Below are 13,630 nucleotides of genomic sequence, written 5' to 3'. Positions count from 1 at the left end.
ACTTTTGTCCTTATAGTGTATCACATTATTTCAGTAAAGTATTTCACTTTTTTCCAACTAACCATCTTCCAGTTTGGGTTCAGGAGACAGACACACTAGGTACTAAGTCCTGTAGTGTTTTTTTTGGTCTTGTTTGTGGTCTCTCTAGGTTCTATTCCCTTCTCTTCCCCCTCATCCATTAACCAGTCTTTGCAAATGTTGGCCCCTTCCTGTGTTTGGTTCTGCTGGATATCTTTCCCTGTTAAAAGAGAGTTTCTCCTCCCACCAGTGACCAAGTGCTTGCTCACAGGGGCTGATCTTATTGTTGGGGTTTTCTCTCTAATATTGAAAGGTCTTCACCTTACAGTATAAAACACCTTGAAACAAATATTGTTTTAAAGCGTGGCTATACAAATAAAGTTGAATTGAATTTCCTGACAGTTGACATCTACTATGAGTCAATTATCAAAATGATTGTCATAGTTTTTATCAATAGACAAATAAAATATTAAATTAAGCATATCAGCTCCTAGTCAACATAGATATTCACAAGATTTTAAAAAATCTCTTTTTTCTCTTTTTTTTCTTTTCAATATCACAGGTATGAACGATAAGTTAAAGCTGGATACTTTGCTGGAGGATGGACTGCAATCAGAGTTAATGCTCCAGCTGCATCTTAAGGCTCTTAGAGAAGCCCTGAAACAGCAGCTGCAGGAGACAGAAAGGATACAGACGGAGGAGCTGGAAAAGAGGATTCAGCAGAACGCTCACCTGTCAGCTGATTCAAGTGAAAACCCAACAGAGTATGTTACCTCATATTATTATTTTATTTTTTTGCTTTCGTCCACTTAAAATTGACCTATTTCAAAGAGCTGTACTGTTTTACAGGATGACAAGATCTTCTTCAGAAATCCTAAACACTTCCCACAAACCCCTACAATCAGAGAGGCCCGACACCTCATCCTCTCCAGCCTGGTTATCTTTAACAGATGGGAAGCTTTGTTCTGTCAGGACTGAGCGGTTTCCTTTAGCTAAAACTTCACAGCTGATCAAAGAGGAGGAAGCCGAGGCTGAGTGTCAGAAGAAGTTCTCTGCTCTTCCTGTCCCCAGCCACATCATTCAGCCCATCTACCAGGACATGATGGAGCACAGAGAAAAGGAGAGGAAGGAGGCCCATGAACAGAGGAAGCAGTTCTTGCTTTCCATTCAAAAGCCTTTCAGCTTCCTGCAGAGAGAAAAGGAGAAAAGGGAGAAACTGCTTGCGAGGTTAAACCAAGTCGAGCAAGATATGAAAAACGGTGTTCGAGTTAGAAAACCATCTCCGAAAGAAATAAAAGACTCCCCAGACCCTGAGACAAAAGGTTGGTTTTCCTTTTCTGACTTGGTTTGGTTTTATGAACAGATGAATTAGAAAGGGTACTTAGTATTCATGTAACTGGGCTGTGGTCTTTGGAACCAGGTAAAGCATTCCTGTGACTTCTTGTCTTAGGCTGCATATAAGTAAGTTTTAAACAGCCAGAGTAATTACTATAAAAGCTTGAACTGGCAAAATTCTGAGATCAAATAATGAATTAAGACCAAAATCATGAAGAAATAGTAATGAAGCCCACAAATCTGAAAGAAGCCATGCTACACTTTAATAAACATTAGACATTGTGAATTTTTTAAGGAATCAAATTGAATTAAAATCCCCAAATTTAGTGTAAAAACCCTTTAACACAGTGGTGTCTAATGTTTTCTTTTTCTTTTGACATTCATGTAAAACCTTAAACAAAAAACCTAGTTGATTCAGATAAGTTTTGAGTAGTTTGTTAGCAGCATTTGATAGAACACCACAAAAGTAGCAGTGCTTATGTGCGAAGCTGTTCGAAAGTGAAGATTTTCTTTGTCCTCACTGGAAGCAAACTGGGTGATTGGCTGATTTTGATCTGTGTTTCTTCAAACTTTCATTAAGAGTTTTTAAATGGAAGATTTCAACTGTTATTGTATCATATTTGTGCATGCATACAGTACACTCCAGGCAGTGAATTGGCTACAGTGTATACCCTGTCTAACTTTATTTAGACCAGGAGGAAGTCTGCAGGAAAGTCCACTCTCAGGCGACTGCGAGGGAGGAGAATCCTACTCGGAATGGCCCGAAACTTCGCACAGCAGAGCGCACCAGGAAAGAAAAGCTGAGATTTTTGGATGAGAAGCCTAGTTTCCATCCAAAAATCATTCACGAGATCCCTGATTTCAGCATGTTGCACAAGGCCTTGCAGACAGAGACGCTGAAGAAAATGCAGAGTAAAGATGTGACAAAGTGTCAGCCATTTGTCCTGAGAACTTCATCTCGCCCACCAAGGCAAAGCAGGACGAGTCCGGTACACTTGCAGGTAAAACATGTTCATTGCTTCTTATTGGTATTTATTTCTTTAGCTGCTTTTGGACTTCAGTTGTGATATTACGTGCTCGTTTTAGTTTATGTTCTCTGAACATTTATGTAGTAGAGTTCATGTTTTAACTCAGATTTTTAGAAATATTTTTATTAGCCAGGAAAGAAATCATATTAAACTCAGTTTTAATGGACAATCTCTGTATTGAACCAGATGCACATTTCAGAAGTTTTTTTGAAGTGTCTCACCCCTGCTCTGCTTCATGGATAGTTTGAGACTTATCCACCCACTTTTTTTTTTCCTATCAAATCAGTACCCTTCTCTTTTTCTTAAGGAGATTTGCTCTGAGCCACTTACCTTCTTTAAAGCCTCTACTGTTCAGGATGTTATTCTGTTTCATTTTAATCTGTTCTTCTTTGACTCTGCAGTTTTTGGCAGCTCTGCAATCCAACATATTCCCGTATTCACAGCACAGTGTTTATTTCACAAAATGTAACAAGGGAATCTGACCAGGTCACATTTTTGTTTCTGTGACTTTGAAAACAGCTTGTTTCATGAAATGAGATTTATTGTATGGTTTGAGGCCTTGTGTGTTATTTTTTTCGTGGCTTTGCAAACAAGTCTCCTCAGTTGTGGAATCGTATTGCTATTTTAAAATACCTTCAGCAATCCATCTTCAAAGAGGAATTATTCTTCTCGTGTTTCAAAGTTTTTCCGACTCATGATTTGTAACCTTTAATTCAAGTCGTGCTTCTACAGAGCCGGATCTTTTTTAAATGAGACATACTTCACGAGAAGATGTATATATACACTACCAGTCAAAAGTTTGGACACACCTTCTCATTTAATGGTTTTCTTTATTTTAATGGCTGTTTACATTGTAGATTCTCACTGAAGGCATCAAAACTATGAATGAAAACATACGCAATTATGTAATAAACAAAAAGTGTGAAGTAACTCAGCTGTTTTATATTTTAGATTCTTCAAAGTAATTGATTTGATTACTGCTTTGCACACTCTTGAAATTCTCTTGATGAGCATCATGAGGTCGTCACCTGAAATGGTTTTCCAACAGGCTTAAAGGACTTCCCAGAGATGCTGAGCACTTGTTGGCCCTTTTGCCTTCACTTTGCCATCCCTCTCATTCGAAACCATCTCTATTGGGTTTAGGTCAGGTGACTAATCTATCAATCTATCCTTCTTGGTCAAATAGCCCTTACACAGCCTGGAGGTGTATTCGGGGTCATTGTCCTGTTGAAAAATAAATGATGGTCCAACTAAACTGGATGGCATGTCACTGCAGGATGCTGTGGTAGCCGTGTTAGTTCACTGCCTTCAATTTTGAATAAATCCCCAACTCTGTCACCAGCAAACCACCCTCACACCAACACACCTCCTCCTCCATGCTTCATGGTGGGAACCATGCATGCACCAAAGATCTCAAATTTGGACTCATCAGACCAAAACACAGATTTCCACTGCTCTAATGTCCATTCCTTTTGTTTCTTCCCCCAACCAAATATCTCCCGCTTCTGTTGCTTTTCCTTAGTAGTGGTTTCTTAGCTGCTATTTGACCATAAAGACCTGATTTGTGCAGTCTCCTCTTAACAGTTGATGTAGAGATGAGTCTGCTACTGGAACTCTGTGTGGCATTTATCTGGGCTCTAATCTGAGGCGCTGTTAACCTGCGATTCCTGAGGGTGGCGACTCGGATGAATTTATCCTCAGCAGCAGCGGTGACTCCTGGTCTTCCTTTCCTGAGGCCGTCCTCATGTGAGCCAGTTTGATGGTGCTTGATGGTTTTTACGACTGCGTTTGGGGACACATTCAGAATCTTTTGCAATTTTCTGGACTGACTGACCTTTAGTTCTTAAAGTAATGATGGACTGTCGTTTCTTTTTACTTAGCTGATTGGTTCTTGCCATAATATGAATTCTAACAGTTGTCAAATAGGGCTGTCAGCTGTGTACCAACCTGACTTCTGCACAACACAACTGATGGTCCCAACCTCATTAGAAGGCAAGAAAGTCCACAAATGAACCCTGAGAAGGCACATCTGTGAAGTGAAAACCATTTCAGGTGACTCCATCATGATGCTCATTGGGAGAAGGCAGCACTGTCAACAAAGCAAAGGGTGGCATGCAAAGACATGTTTAGAGTTATTTATCAGTTTTTCATTTGCTACATAGTTCCATATATCTTGCTTCACATATTTGATGTCTTCAGTGAGACTCTGCAATGTAGAGAGTAGTAAAAATGAAGAAAAACATTGCATGAGAAGTTGTGTCCAAACTTTTGACTGGTAGTGTATGTTCACTGAAATTTGTCTGGGCGGATGATTCACATGAGAGCATTAAAGGCTAAAAATAATTATACCAGTAATTAGGTAAGAATAACAGTAATTTTCTCTAATCCAAACTTTGTGATCAGTGAAAGTTTCGTCACGTCTTCCTTTCATGTGTCTTGTGGCTTTTGTAATTATCCAATTACCACAGTTCTGTTTTATGACGCTTGTCAGAAAGGTTAAGGCAGATTTTTAAATATTTTACTGACGTTGCAAATATCTACTGTACATTTAGCTTAACTGTTACCACATGTCTAGAATAATCACATGTAATTGTACTAAATTACCTTTTACTGTGTGATATTTCCGGAAGATCCTTTAGGATTTTTGTAAGTGATATGAAATTATTCCTGAAGCTGTTATTGCCATTAATCTTTTTATTTTTATTTTTCTGTAACTGTTTAGTAAGAGGTTCTGGAAGCGGTTGTTCTCACAGTAATTGTAGTTACACATAAAAACTAAACTACCAGTTTACACTTGTTGATGGCAAATGATGGTCTTCCTTAGTTCATTTAATCTTGCATTAAAATGTCAGTCATTGTTTTAGTTAGGCTTGGACTCTAATATATGGAAATATACACTCATTGCCCACTTTGTTAGGCACACATATTAGACTGCTTGTCAGTATAAATATTAAAGCCACATTTGCCATCACATGGCAGTAATTCAGTGCATTTAAACATATATAGACATGGGCAAGATAGCCTGAAGTTCAAATCAAGCATCTGAATAGAGAAGAAAGGTGATTTAAGTGACTTTGAACGTGGCATGGTTGTTTTTGCCACACAGGCTGGTTTGAATATTTCAGAAACTGCTGATCTACTAGGATATTCCTACACAACTATCTAGAGGTTTTACAGAGAGTGGCCTGAACAAAAGAAGATATCCAGTGAGCCACAGTTCTCTGTGTGAAAATGACTTGTTGATGCCAGAGGTCAGAGGAGGATGGCCAGACTACTTTGAGCTGATAGGAAGGGTTGAAGAGCATCTCTGAATGCACAACACATTAAACCTTGAAGGCGATGATACTGAGGCCAAGAATATAGCCTAGAGAACATGAAAGCATGAATCCATCTTGCCTTGTGTCAACAGTTTAGCCTGCTGGTGGTGTAACAGTGTGGGGAATATTTTCTGGTCAAACTCTGGGCAACCTTAGTAACAAATGAGCATCATCGTTTAAACTTCACAGCCTGCCTGAGTATTGTTGCTGACCCTGTCCATCCTGTTATGACCAGAGTGGTTTCTTTACATGACAATGAGTTCACCTCCAATCACCAGAGCTCAGTCCAATAGAACACCTTTGTTTTGCAGTGCAACGGGAGGTTTGCATCATAGATGTGCAGCGGATAAATCTGAAGCAGCTGTGTGATGCTATCATGTCTCGTGTCAATATGGATCAACATTTTTTAGAAATGTTTCCAGCACCTTGTTGAATCTCTGCCATGATTAATTGAGTCAGTTCTGAGGATGAAAAACGAGTTCCAACCCAGTGCTGATAAAGTGTCCGTTGTGTCAACAGTGATACATTTTCAAAAAACATTTGAACTAATGAAGCTAGTCATGCTATGTTTGATGGAGAAAAGCTATTACATTTGCTCTCACACACGTCTTTATGCTACTATTTTCTTCATGTTATTCAAATTCTTGAAAAAATGCCACATGATGGCCAACAGTTTGGTTTTGATTTCAGTTTTTTTTGTCTCTTCATCCACAGGCACCAAAAATGAGTAATCTCAGTAGAAGCAAGTCACTCGGGGCTTTAACGTTAATATCCACTGACACACTGCCCACATACATCACAGACGCTGTGAGGAAGCGCTCATTGGCCATCAGGTGAGTTGGAATATTTATGGATGACAGCAGATCTTGTCTCAGTGTATCCCAAAAGGAAAAAAAAGACTTCATTATTGACGTATTCATGTGCAATAAATTTGTTTTTTCAGTAAGGATAAATGAGATTAATGAGGCTAATCTGTCCTTCAGTTAGTAATGCTGGTGTTCACTCCGGTGCTATTAAGCTTTTAACAATATAATGTCAGACACTTTGAAATAACCAAATAGAAAGTGGTTTGAGTTACATAATAACCGTGTAATCAGTATACACCACATTAATATACGGAGCTGATAGAAACACTATTTAAGTCTCAGGCCGTGTGTATGAAAAAATAGCCTATTTTGATATAATCTGTTGTCTATGAGATTAATGGAGGATTTTTGGAGCTGTTCAGTGAAAAGCCCTTTACTTACTTTCGCTAATGTCATGGTAAGCTGTGTGGCAGGCTAGGTTAGGACCCAAACGCAGGACTCAGAAACCAAAAGCTTAACTTCATAAATCTTTATTGCTGGAAAATACAAATGAAAACTAAGCACATGAACGCTGAAAGAAAGAAACAAAAGATGAACTAAACATGACAACAAACAACTAGAACCTGGAGCTTATGCAAGAACACACAGCAAGTGTGGAGAACGCGACAGCTAACAGAAGGTGACTGAGGACTTAAAAACACAGGCAGGATAACGGGAGGATTTGCAACAAGCGGGAGACACAGCTGGACCTAATCTGACATGACGAGACAAAGAAAAGGAAAACTCAATACACTGAACACGGAACAAAGATTATCAAAATAAAAGGAAGCGTGACAAATGTGTAGACGAAGATACGCGAGCGTCACAGTGTGACTGGGGGGAATGAAAACAGAGACAAGACTAAGAAAACACAGGATGAGACTAGACACTGAGGGAGACAGAATATAATCCCAAAGAACTGAAGGAAAACAAAAACACACCCCAAACATGTTGAAAGAATAACTAAGAACCTAAGAGCTACAACCTAACAGAAACAAAATGATCAAAAGAGAGCACTAAAGTACAAGAAAACCAAACATAGATCACTCAAAGAGAATAACTCAACTATTACAACCAAAACAGAACGCTCCAAAGCATAAACCCTGGATCACTGACAGCTAAGACCTGATTTAGACATCTCTATGTAAGTGCCCGACATCGTTGCTGGCACTTATGCTGGGACCTTTATGGGTCTCCACTCTTAGCTGTGGTCAGTTTGTTTGGGGAGGACAAACGTATATGTCCCTCTAGTTTTTCCACTTCTTTGTGCATTCCCTCACATCCATTCCGATTTCTGCAGTCTTCCTCCAGGAGTTTGTGACATTTGTGAGTCCTTGTGTTGATGCTTCAATTATTGTTCCTCATAGTGGGACAGTGATCGTTATTCTCTCAGGGATAAATTGAAAAACTTTGGCGGAAAAGTAGCTGGAAGTGCACCAGAGGACCCGAGGGTGCTGAACAGGACAGTCACAGTTGACCTGATGTGTACTGATGTTCACCTTCTGGGGAGGTGAACACCGGGTTGCTCTTAGAGTTTCAGAGTGGTTTATGATTACCACGTAGCTACGGTGACTCAGTAAGTCAGCATGGACCACTGGGGAAAAAATTAACTTGGCTCTATATAGTTTCAACACCTAAACCATGAAATGATCTGAAATGCAGACAATTTTTGCCTGAACAGAACATCAATGGAGATGAGGGATAGTCAGAATCAAGAGAGTTTGAACTGGTTGAGGAACTACCAAATGAGATCCCAAGCAATGAAGGAGAAAGTAACCCTCCATGCAAAGTTACTGGACCCACGCAGCAGCTTGAAAGAAGTGTATGACGAGAAACTACAGAACTATCGGTGAGTTCTGTATAAGTACGGCTATTTATTCTGCAGTTTTACATTTCATGTCACAAGAACCACACATGCCTGCTACAATAGTTAAAACTATCATCTCCTCTTACGTGAAGGGAGGCTGATCAACAAAGAATGAGGGATTACATGAGAGAATTACGGGAAATGAAGGCCCGAGTTAGTGAACGCCCTTATCTGTTTGAACAGGTGAAACAGGTAAGGAATGCCTGAACATTACTACATGCGTTAGGCGACATACGTTCAGGAATCTAAGTCTGAGTTTTCACTGGCAGAGAAATGCGAAAGCTCACGCAGAGCAGACATACAGAAGCAAACTGAAGAAAGCCGGGCTGAAGGAGCAGTTCATTGAAGAAAATGGAGACGGGCTCATATCCGAGGATGACCGCAGCACTGAAGACGACATTCGAAGCAGGTATGCAGCGTGAGAAATTGTAGCAAGTTTTGTTCATCCTGTGAGTAATACCACTGTGTCCGGTAAAAATATGAATAGCACTGCTGCTGGGAGAGCCAAGGACTTCATGTGGTTTGGTCATGTTGCATTACATAATTTTCTGAGCTTGCTCTACAGTCTTTAGAGAAAAAAAAAGACCATTTCCGTAGCCAAGTAAAAGTTCGATGTAATTACAATATAGTCATTTTCTAACCCAACATGTCTGATTTAGGGAAGAAAATGGAGGAGACGGGGAGAAAATTAAAGATGTGGGAGAGAAGAGCGTGAAGTCCAAAGGGGAAGAAATGCCATGATCAAAAAGGTTCAGGCGGCACAGAGTTTTGTGGCCTCGCCACTAGAAAACAACACCGTCCTCAAAAATGATTCATGTCGCTGCTGACTGTCCGCACCAAATGTTTGATAGTTTAAGATGAGCGGCTTTAAATCATGAAATCGCAAAACAGCTGGAATTTGCAATCACAAATGGAAAGAGATAAAACTTTATAAAAATGTACATAAGTGATTGCTGTTGGTTTTACAACACTTTCCCCAAGGAATATGTAAGCTGTAGTTTTGAAGATGATGAGCATGTTGTTGCCAGAATAAATGGTTCAAAAATAAACTGAGAAAACCAGTTGAGCCCAGTTTGTCTGTAGCATTAATCAGTCTCCGTGTTAAAGAGACAATACTTAAATTTGCTTTAATGTAAATGCTTATATTCTAATGCTTACAGTTGCATTTTACTTTATTATTATTATTTTTTAATTCATGTTTTTACATGTTTCTAATGGCCCGTAAGAACACAGGGCATCTGACATTGGCTTTTCTTAGATTGTCGAGTTAAAGTTCCCAGTTATTTCTACAGCCACAGTGCCACCTAAATAAACAGTCCTTACCATGCATCTGCATTCACACAAACCATCTCAGTGGTCTGCCTGCACATCCACATCAAATACTCTTACACACTGGCCTCGCTGTATCTTGTGCTTTGACAGCTGACTGCCAGGAATTCGAGACATCGAGACATTTTTACTTACCAACCACATGGGAGCGTTTGAATATTTTTACAAGCATAATCAATGGAGATCAGTGCACGCCCTTATGGTTTTGTTGGCTGTTGTGCCGTGCTTTGGAGTCAGTGTAGTAAATTCACATTAGAAAATATTAAAATTCATTAAGTGGTATCACTAAGCATGGTTTAAAACATAACACTTAGATAGGAGTTAACATAGTCTATGCATCTAGCGTGCATATTTATGCTGCACGAACTGCATGCAGCCAGCTGAATATTACTACAGTGAGCTGTAGTAATATTCAGCTGGCTGTCTTCAGATTTAAATATATTTGCATAATTGCAGTAAAGATATACCATGGCGACGAGGCTCGTGACCTCTAAAATACTACATGGTGCTTTTTTCTTAGCAGCGTTGCCTCCACATTAGCCATGGAATCTTGATAAGTTTTCAAGATTTCCGTCTGATTAATTTGCTTTCTAACCTCTATCTAACTCAGACCCACGAACTGCCAAACAAGTCCAGGCCCTTTTGGACTCCTTATATGGTCAAGTTCCTGGGCCAGTGTGAAAGAAGGGGAGTCTTGTGTGATGTTTGATGGATGCATTGATTTAACGCAATTAATGAACAGGTACATTTTCTAAATACATCTTTATTTATTTTCCCACTACTAACTTATTAACATTTTTTTAAATGCTAGATTGAGCACTTGTATAAATTAATGTAACAGTTAATTAGTGTTTAATTGTTATTTCCTTAAGTGGGAGGAGCGACTACCTATATAGGCGCAAGAGCCCAGCGCAAAATTGTTTCTCAGCGGTTTGATTTAGTTTTGGATCATCATCTTTAAGGTGGGGCTATTTTTCATTTTGTTTTCTATTAAATGTTTTTATCTTCAGTTTGACTGATCAGTCTGCACTATAAATATGGCGCAAAAATCCACTGCTGTGAAGAAAAAATGGGGAATAATAAGAGACCAGCCTGTGGAGCTGTCGGCAAGCCTGTTGTTTGTGCCTCTGCCGCTCAGCCATCCCTCACAAATACAGAGAAGGAGAAAAATCCAAAATGTTGTCACATAATATGTAATAAATAATAATCAGACAGTCGCTTCTTTGAAAGCTCAAATATCACAGGATCAAGCTTCAAGGGCTACATCCTGTCAGGTTGTCATGGGAACCATGTATCCCTCCTCACTCTGCCACTGTAGTCCATTTAGGAGAAAGCTGCGCACCTCTGATTCCCCGATGCAAAGCTCAAAGCAAAACAAATTGCTTTCAACCTGTTAGATAATGTCTGAGCGGGAACCTGCATCGGTGAAACGCGATGGAGCAGGCGGCTGTGACATCTATTTAAACAAACTGCAGCCTCAGATATGTGTGGAGGCTGAGAAAGAAAGAAACACATCCCATTTAAATTAATGAGAGGCTGCACGCTTGGCCGCTGAATGTTATGATCGCGCTGTTTAAGGAGTGGCTCTGCTCAGCAGATGAACAATATAATTTCACCGAAGTGGTGTGTGCAGGTCTCTTATTACTCTAGCCGCTGTGCAGTATTAAAATTCCCACACATTTCATTTTTCAAATGCATGTGCTGCAAAATTTAGGCAGTTGGGGACACATCCGAAAATAGATAATGTGGGCCTTAAATGGATTTTACCTGCTTTACCCAGCAATTGCACTGCACAGCATTTTTGCTGTTGCTGTTTTCTTGCTTATTTTCACTTGATTACAACTTGAAAATCCAGTGGCTAATTTTTTTTGGGTTAAATGCAGTGCATGTTATGCGTGCAAGCAGCATCTCTGCATGTCTCAGTCCTCGGTTCACCTGCAGGAGGAGCTGTGTCTCGCTGCAGCTTATCTGGAGCAGCAGAGAGATATCCCTCTTTTTCTCCTTCAGCGGCATGAATAATATCCCCTGAGCTGGAGAGAGAGCATATCAAGAGGCAAACAGGAAGGGGAGAGAGAGAGATAGAAGCCTGTGTGACAGATAAGATTGTGGCACAACTTGTCTTCCTGACTGCACCGTGAGCTGGGGAAAGAGAGGAACAAGTGCACCAGAGTGTCAGGCAAGGCTTCTGCCTGCACACATAAACACTCACAGACACACACACACACACACAGAAAAAGACAGACCCCACAGCACAGAAGCACCAGAAGGAGTTCAGAGAGAAGACTGACCTCAAAAAGGTACAGTATGACTGTGTGTCTCGAGCTGTGCTGAGCTGAGCGTCTCTCCTGCACCAGTGTCCCCACCCTTACACTATGTTAGCAAATTGCTCACCTGATGCTCAACTTTGTTTTGCAGGTGGATTGGCAGAAGTTTTGTCTGTGCGTTCCCTCGGATGCTATGGCCGTCCTCCAACTGATCGTTTAGAGGAGTTGAAGAACTTGTCTTGTTATTGCAGCCTGAGGTAGCATGGAGGAGCTGTCGACGAAAGACAAGGAGCTGATACGAGACAGCTGGGAGAGCCTGGGCAAGAACAAAGTTCCTCATGGTGTCGTCATGTTCTCCAGGTAATTTTCTATCATGATCAGCACGACATAAAAGGAGGCTGTTGTTTAATTCTTTGCGCTGGAAGAAAAGATCAAATATAAAAGCACTCAAAGCATAAGTGATAGGATTGTGTATTGTTGTTACCTAATAGCAGCAGTGTAAATAAATGTAGCACAGGTGTATATCCTTTCCTGCACACTTTCCACATGAACCACGGACCGGAGGCTTGACTTGTTGCTTGGCGACAGACTGCAATAATCCTGCAATTTACTCTGAGACAGCTGCTGCTAAATCAGACAGGGGATATGTGTAGATGTTTGCTTTGTAGACTGATTTTTATCCCTCTGTGAATATTTGAGGCTACACCATGTGTGCACACCTATAGAACAGCGTTGTATTTGTCTGTGTTAGACTGTTTGAGCTGGACCCTGCGCTCCTCAATCTTTTCCACTACGGTACAAACTGCGATTCCACACAGGACCGCCTCGCCAGCCCCGAGTTTCTGGAACATGTCACCAAGGTGAGCTCTGTTCACCGCATTAACCACCACAAGTACACAGACACGTTAAAGTTTCGTTTGTGGACAGTTGCGATGGCTCTCTGTTTCTCTTGTGGCCGTGGCCTCAGGTGATGCTTGTGATCGACGCGGCCGTCAGCCACCTGGATGACCTTCACTCCTTGGAGGACTTTCTGCTCAACCTCGGGAAGAAGCATCAGGCAGTGGGAGTCAGAACGCAGTCATTTGCCGTAGGACCAACATCTTATCGCACAACTCTGCCAAAGCAATTTCACGAGCGAATGAGCCGTGAACACTTTCTTCTTCTCTTTTTTTTTTTCCTGTGTGTTTTGCAGGCGGTGGGTGAGTCCCTTCTCTACATGCTGCAGTGCAGTCTGGGCCCGGCCTACACGGCACCGCTGCGTCAAGCCTGGCTCAACATGTACAGCATTGTGGTAGCAATGATGAGCCGAGGGTATGCCGAAAATGGCGAAGACAAGGCCGACTGAGGCGCCAGTAGTTGTCAAATCATCAAGTTGGTTGCCATGGAATAAGGTTGTGTAACTTGCAGCATTGTGGCTTCAGCTGCTGTACATTTGCTCTGTGAGTGGGGTCGCATAGCGTAGCGAACGTGTGATATAGTTACACATTTTTCAGTCGGACCAGCGAGTCACAGAGCGTGTTTTCTTTGCTGTGGATGTTTAGCTACCAGGCAGTGCTGTTTGTACAGTTTCAGAGTGTAAGCGGACTGTAATCTGAATGCCTCACACTGAGAAGAAACACTCGGGAAA

At 41.0% G+C, this 13,630-nt stretch overlaps 2 protein-coding genes across 3 annotated transcripts; both read left to right on the top strand.

Moving 5' to 3' along the window:
• Nucleotides 1-582: 582 nt before the first annotated feature.
• Nucleotides 583-9,151, top strand: fam161b (FAM161 centrosomal protein B). 2 transcript variants are annotated; one of them, XM_085343462.1, is made up of 8 exons: nt 583-782; nt 868-1,340; nt 2,044-2,354; nt 6,413-6,531; nt 8,225-8,392; nt 8,503-8,602; nt 8,680-8,819; nt 9,070-9,151. In XM_085343462.1, the coding sequence occupies exons 1-8, from the start codon at nt 583-585 to the stop codon at nt 9,149-9,151; spliced, it is 1,593 nt and encodes a 530-aa protein (XP_085199588.1). The 2 variants fall into 2 exon arrangements, with proteins under 2 accessions (XP_085199588.1, XP_085199586.1); XM_085343460.1 differs by having other exon boundaries at nt 850-1,340.
• A 3,114-nt stretch (nt 9,152-12,265) lies between these two features.
• Nucleotides 12,266-13,348, top strand: ngb (neuroglobin). Its single transcript, XM_085343036.1, has 4 exons — nt 12,266-12,363; nt 12,755-12,863; nt 12,971-13,090; nt 13,196-13,348. Exons 1-4 carry the CDS (start codon nt 12,266-12,268, stop codon nt 13,346-13,348), a joined length of 480 nt encoding a protein of 159 aa, XP_085199162.1.
• Nucleotides 13,349-13,630: the final 282 nt, after the last annotated feature.

Source organism: Diplotaxodon limnothrissa, linkage group LG19 (assembly GCF_057381915.1).
Source record: "Diplotaxodon limnothrissa isolate DT_005_m linkage group LG19, D_limnothrissa_male_GT1.1, whole genome shotgun sequence".
Lineage (NCBI taxonomy): Eukaryota > Metazoa > Chordata > Actinopteri > Cichliformes > Cichlidae > Diplotaxodon > Diplotaxodon limnothrissa.
Note: the sequence above shows the minus strand (reverse complement) of the source record. Positions and strands in the feature narration are given on the sequence as shown.

Excerpts from the sequence above, each read along its gene's own strand:
- fam161b (XM_085343460.1), top strand. The coding sequence starts at position 583 with ATGAACGATAAGTTAAAGCTGGATACTTTGCTGGAGGATGGACTGCAA. Across the intron at positions 2,355-6,412 it reads CGAGTCCGGTACACTTGCAG|GCACCAAAAATGAGTAATCT; the intron begins GTAAAACATGTT and ends CTTCATCCACAG. Across the intron at positions 8,820-9,069 it reads GAAGACGACATTCGAAGCAG|GGAAGAAAATGGAGGAGACG; the intron begins GTATGCAGCGTG and ends TGTCTGATTTAG.
- ngb (XM_085343036.1), top strand. The coding sequence starts at position 12,266 with ATGGAGGAGCTGTCGACGAAAGACAAGGAGCTGATACGAGACAGCTGG. Across the intron at positions 12,864-12,970 it reads TTCTGGAACATGTCACCAAG|GTGATGCTTGTGATCGACGC; the intron begins GTGAGCTCTGTT and ends CCGTGGCCTCAG. Across the intron at positions 13,091-13,195 it reads TCAGAACGCAGTCATTTGCC|GCGGTGGGTGAGTCCCTTCT; the intron begins GTAGGACCAACA and ends TGTGTTTTGCAG.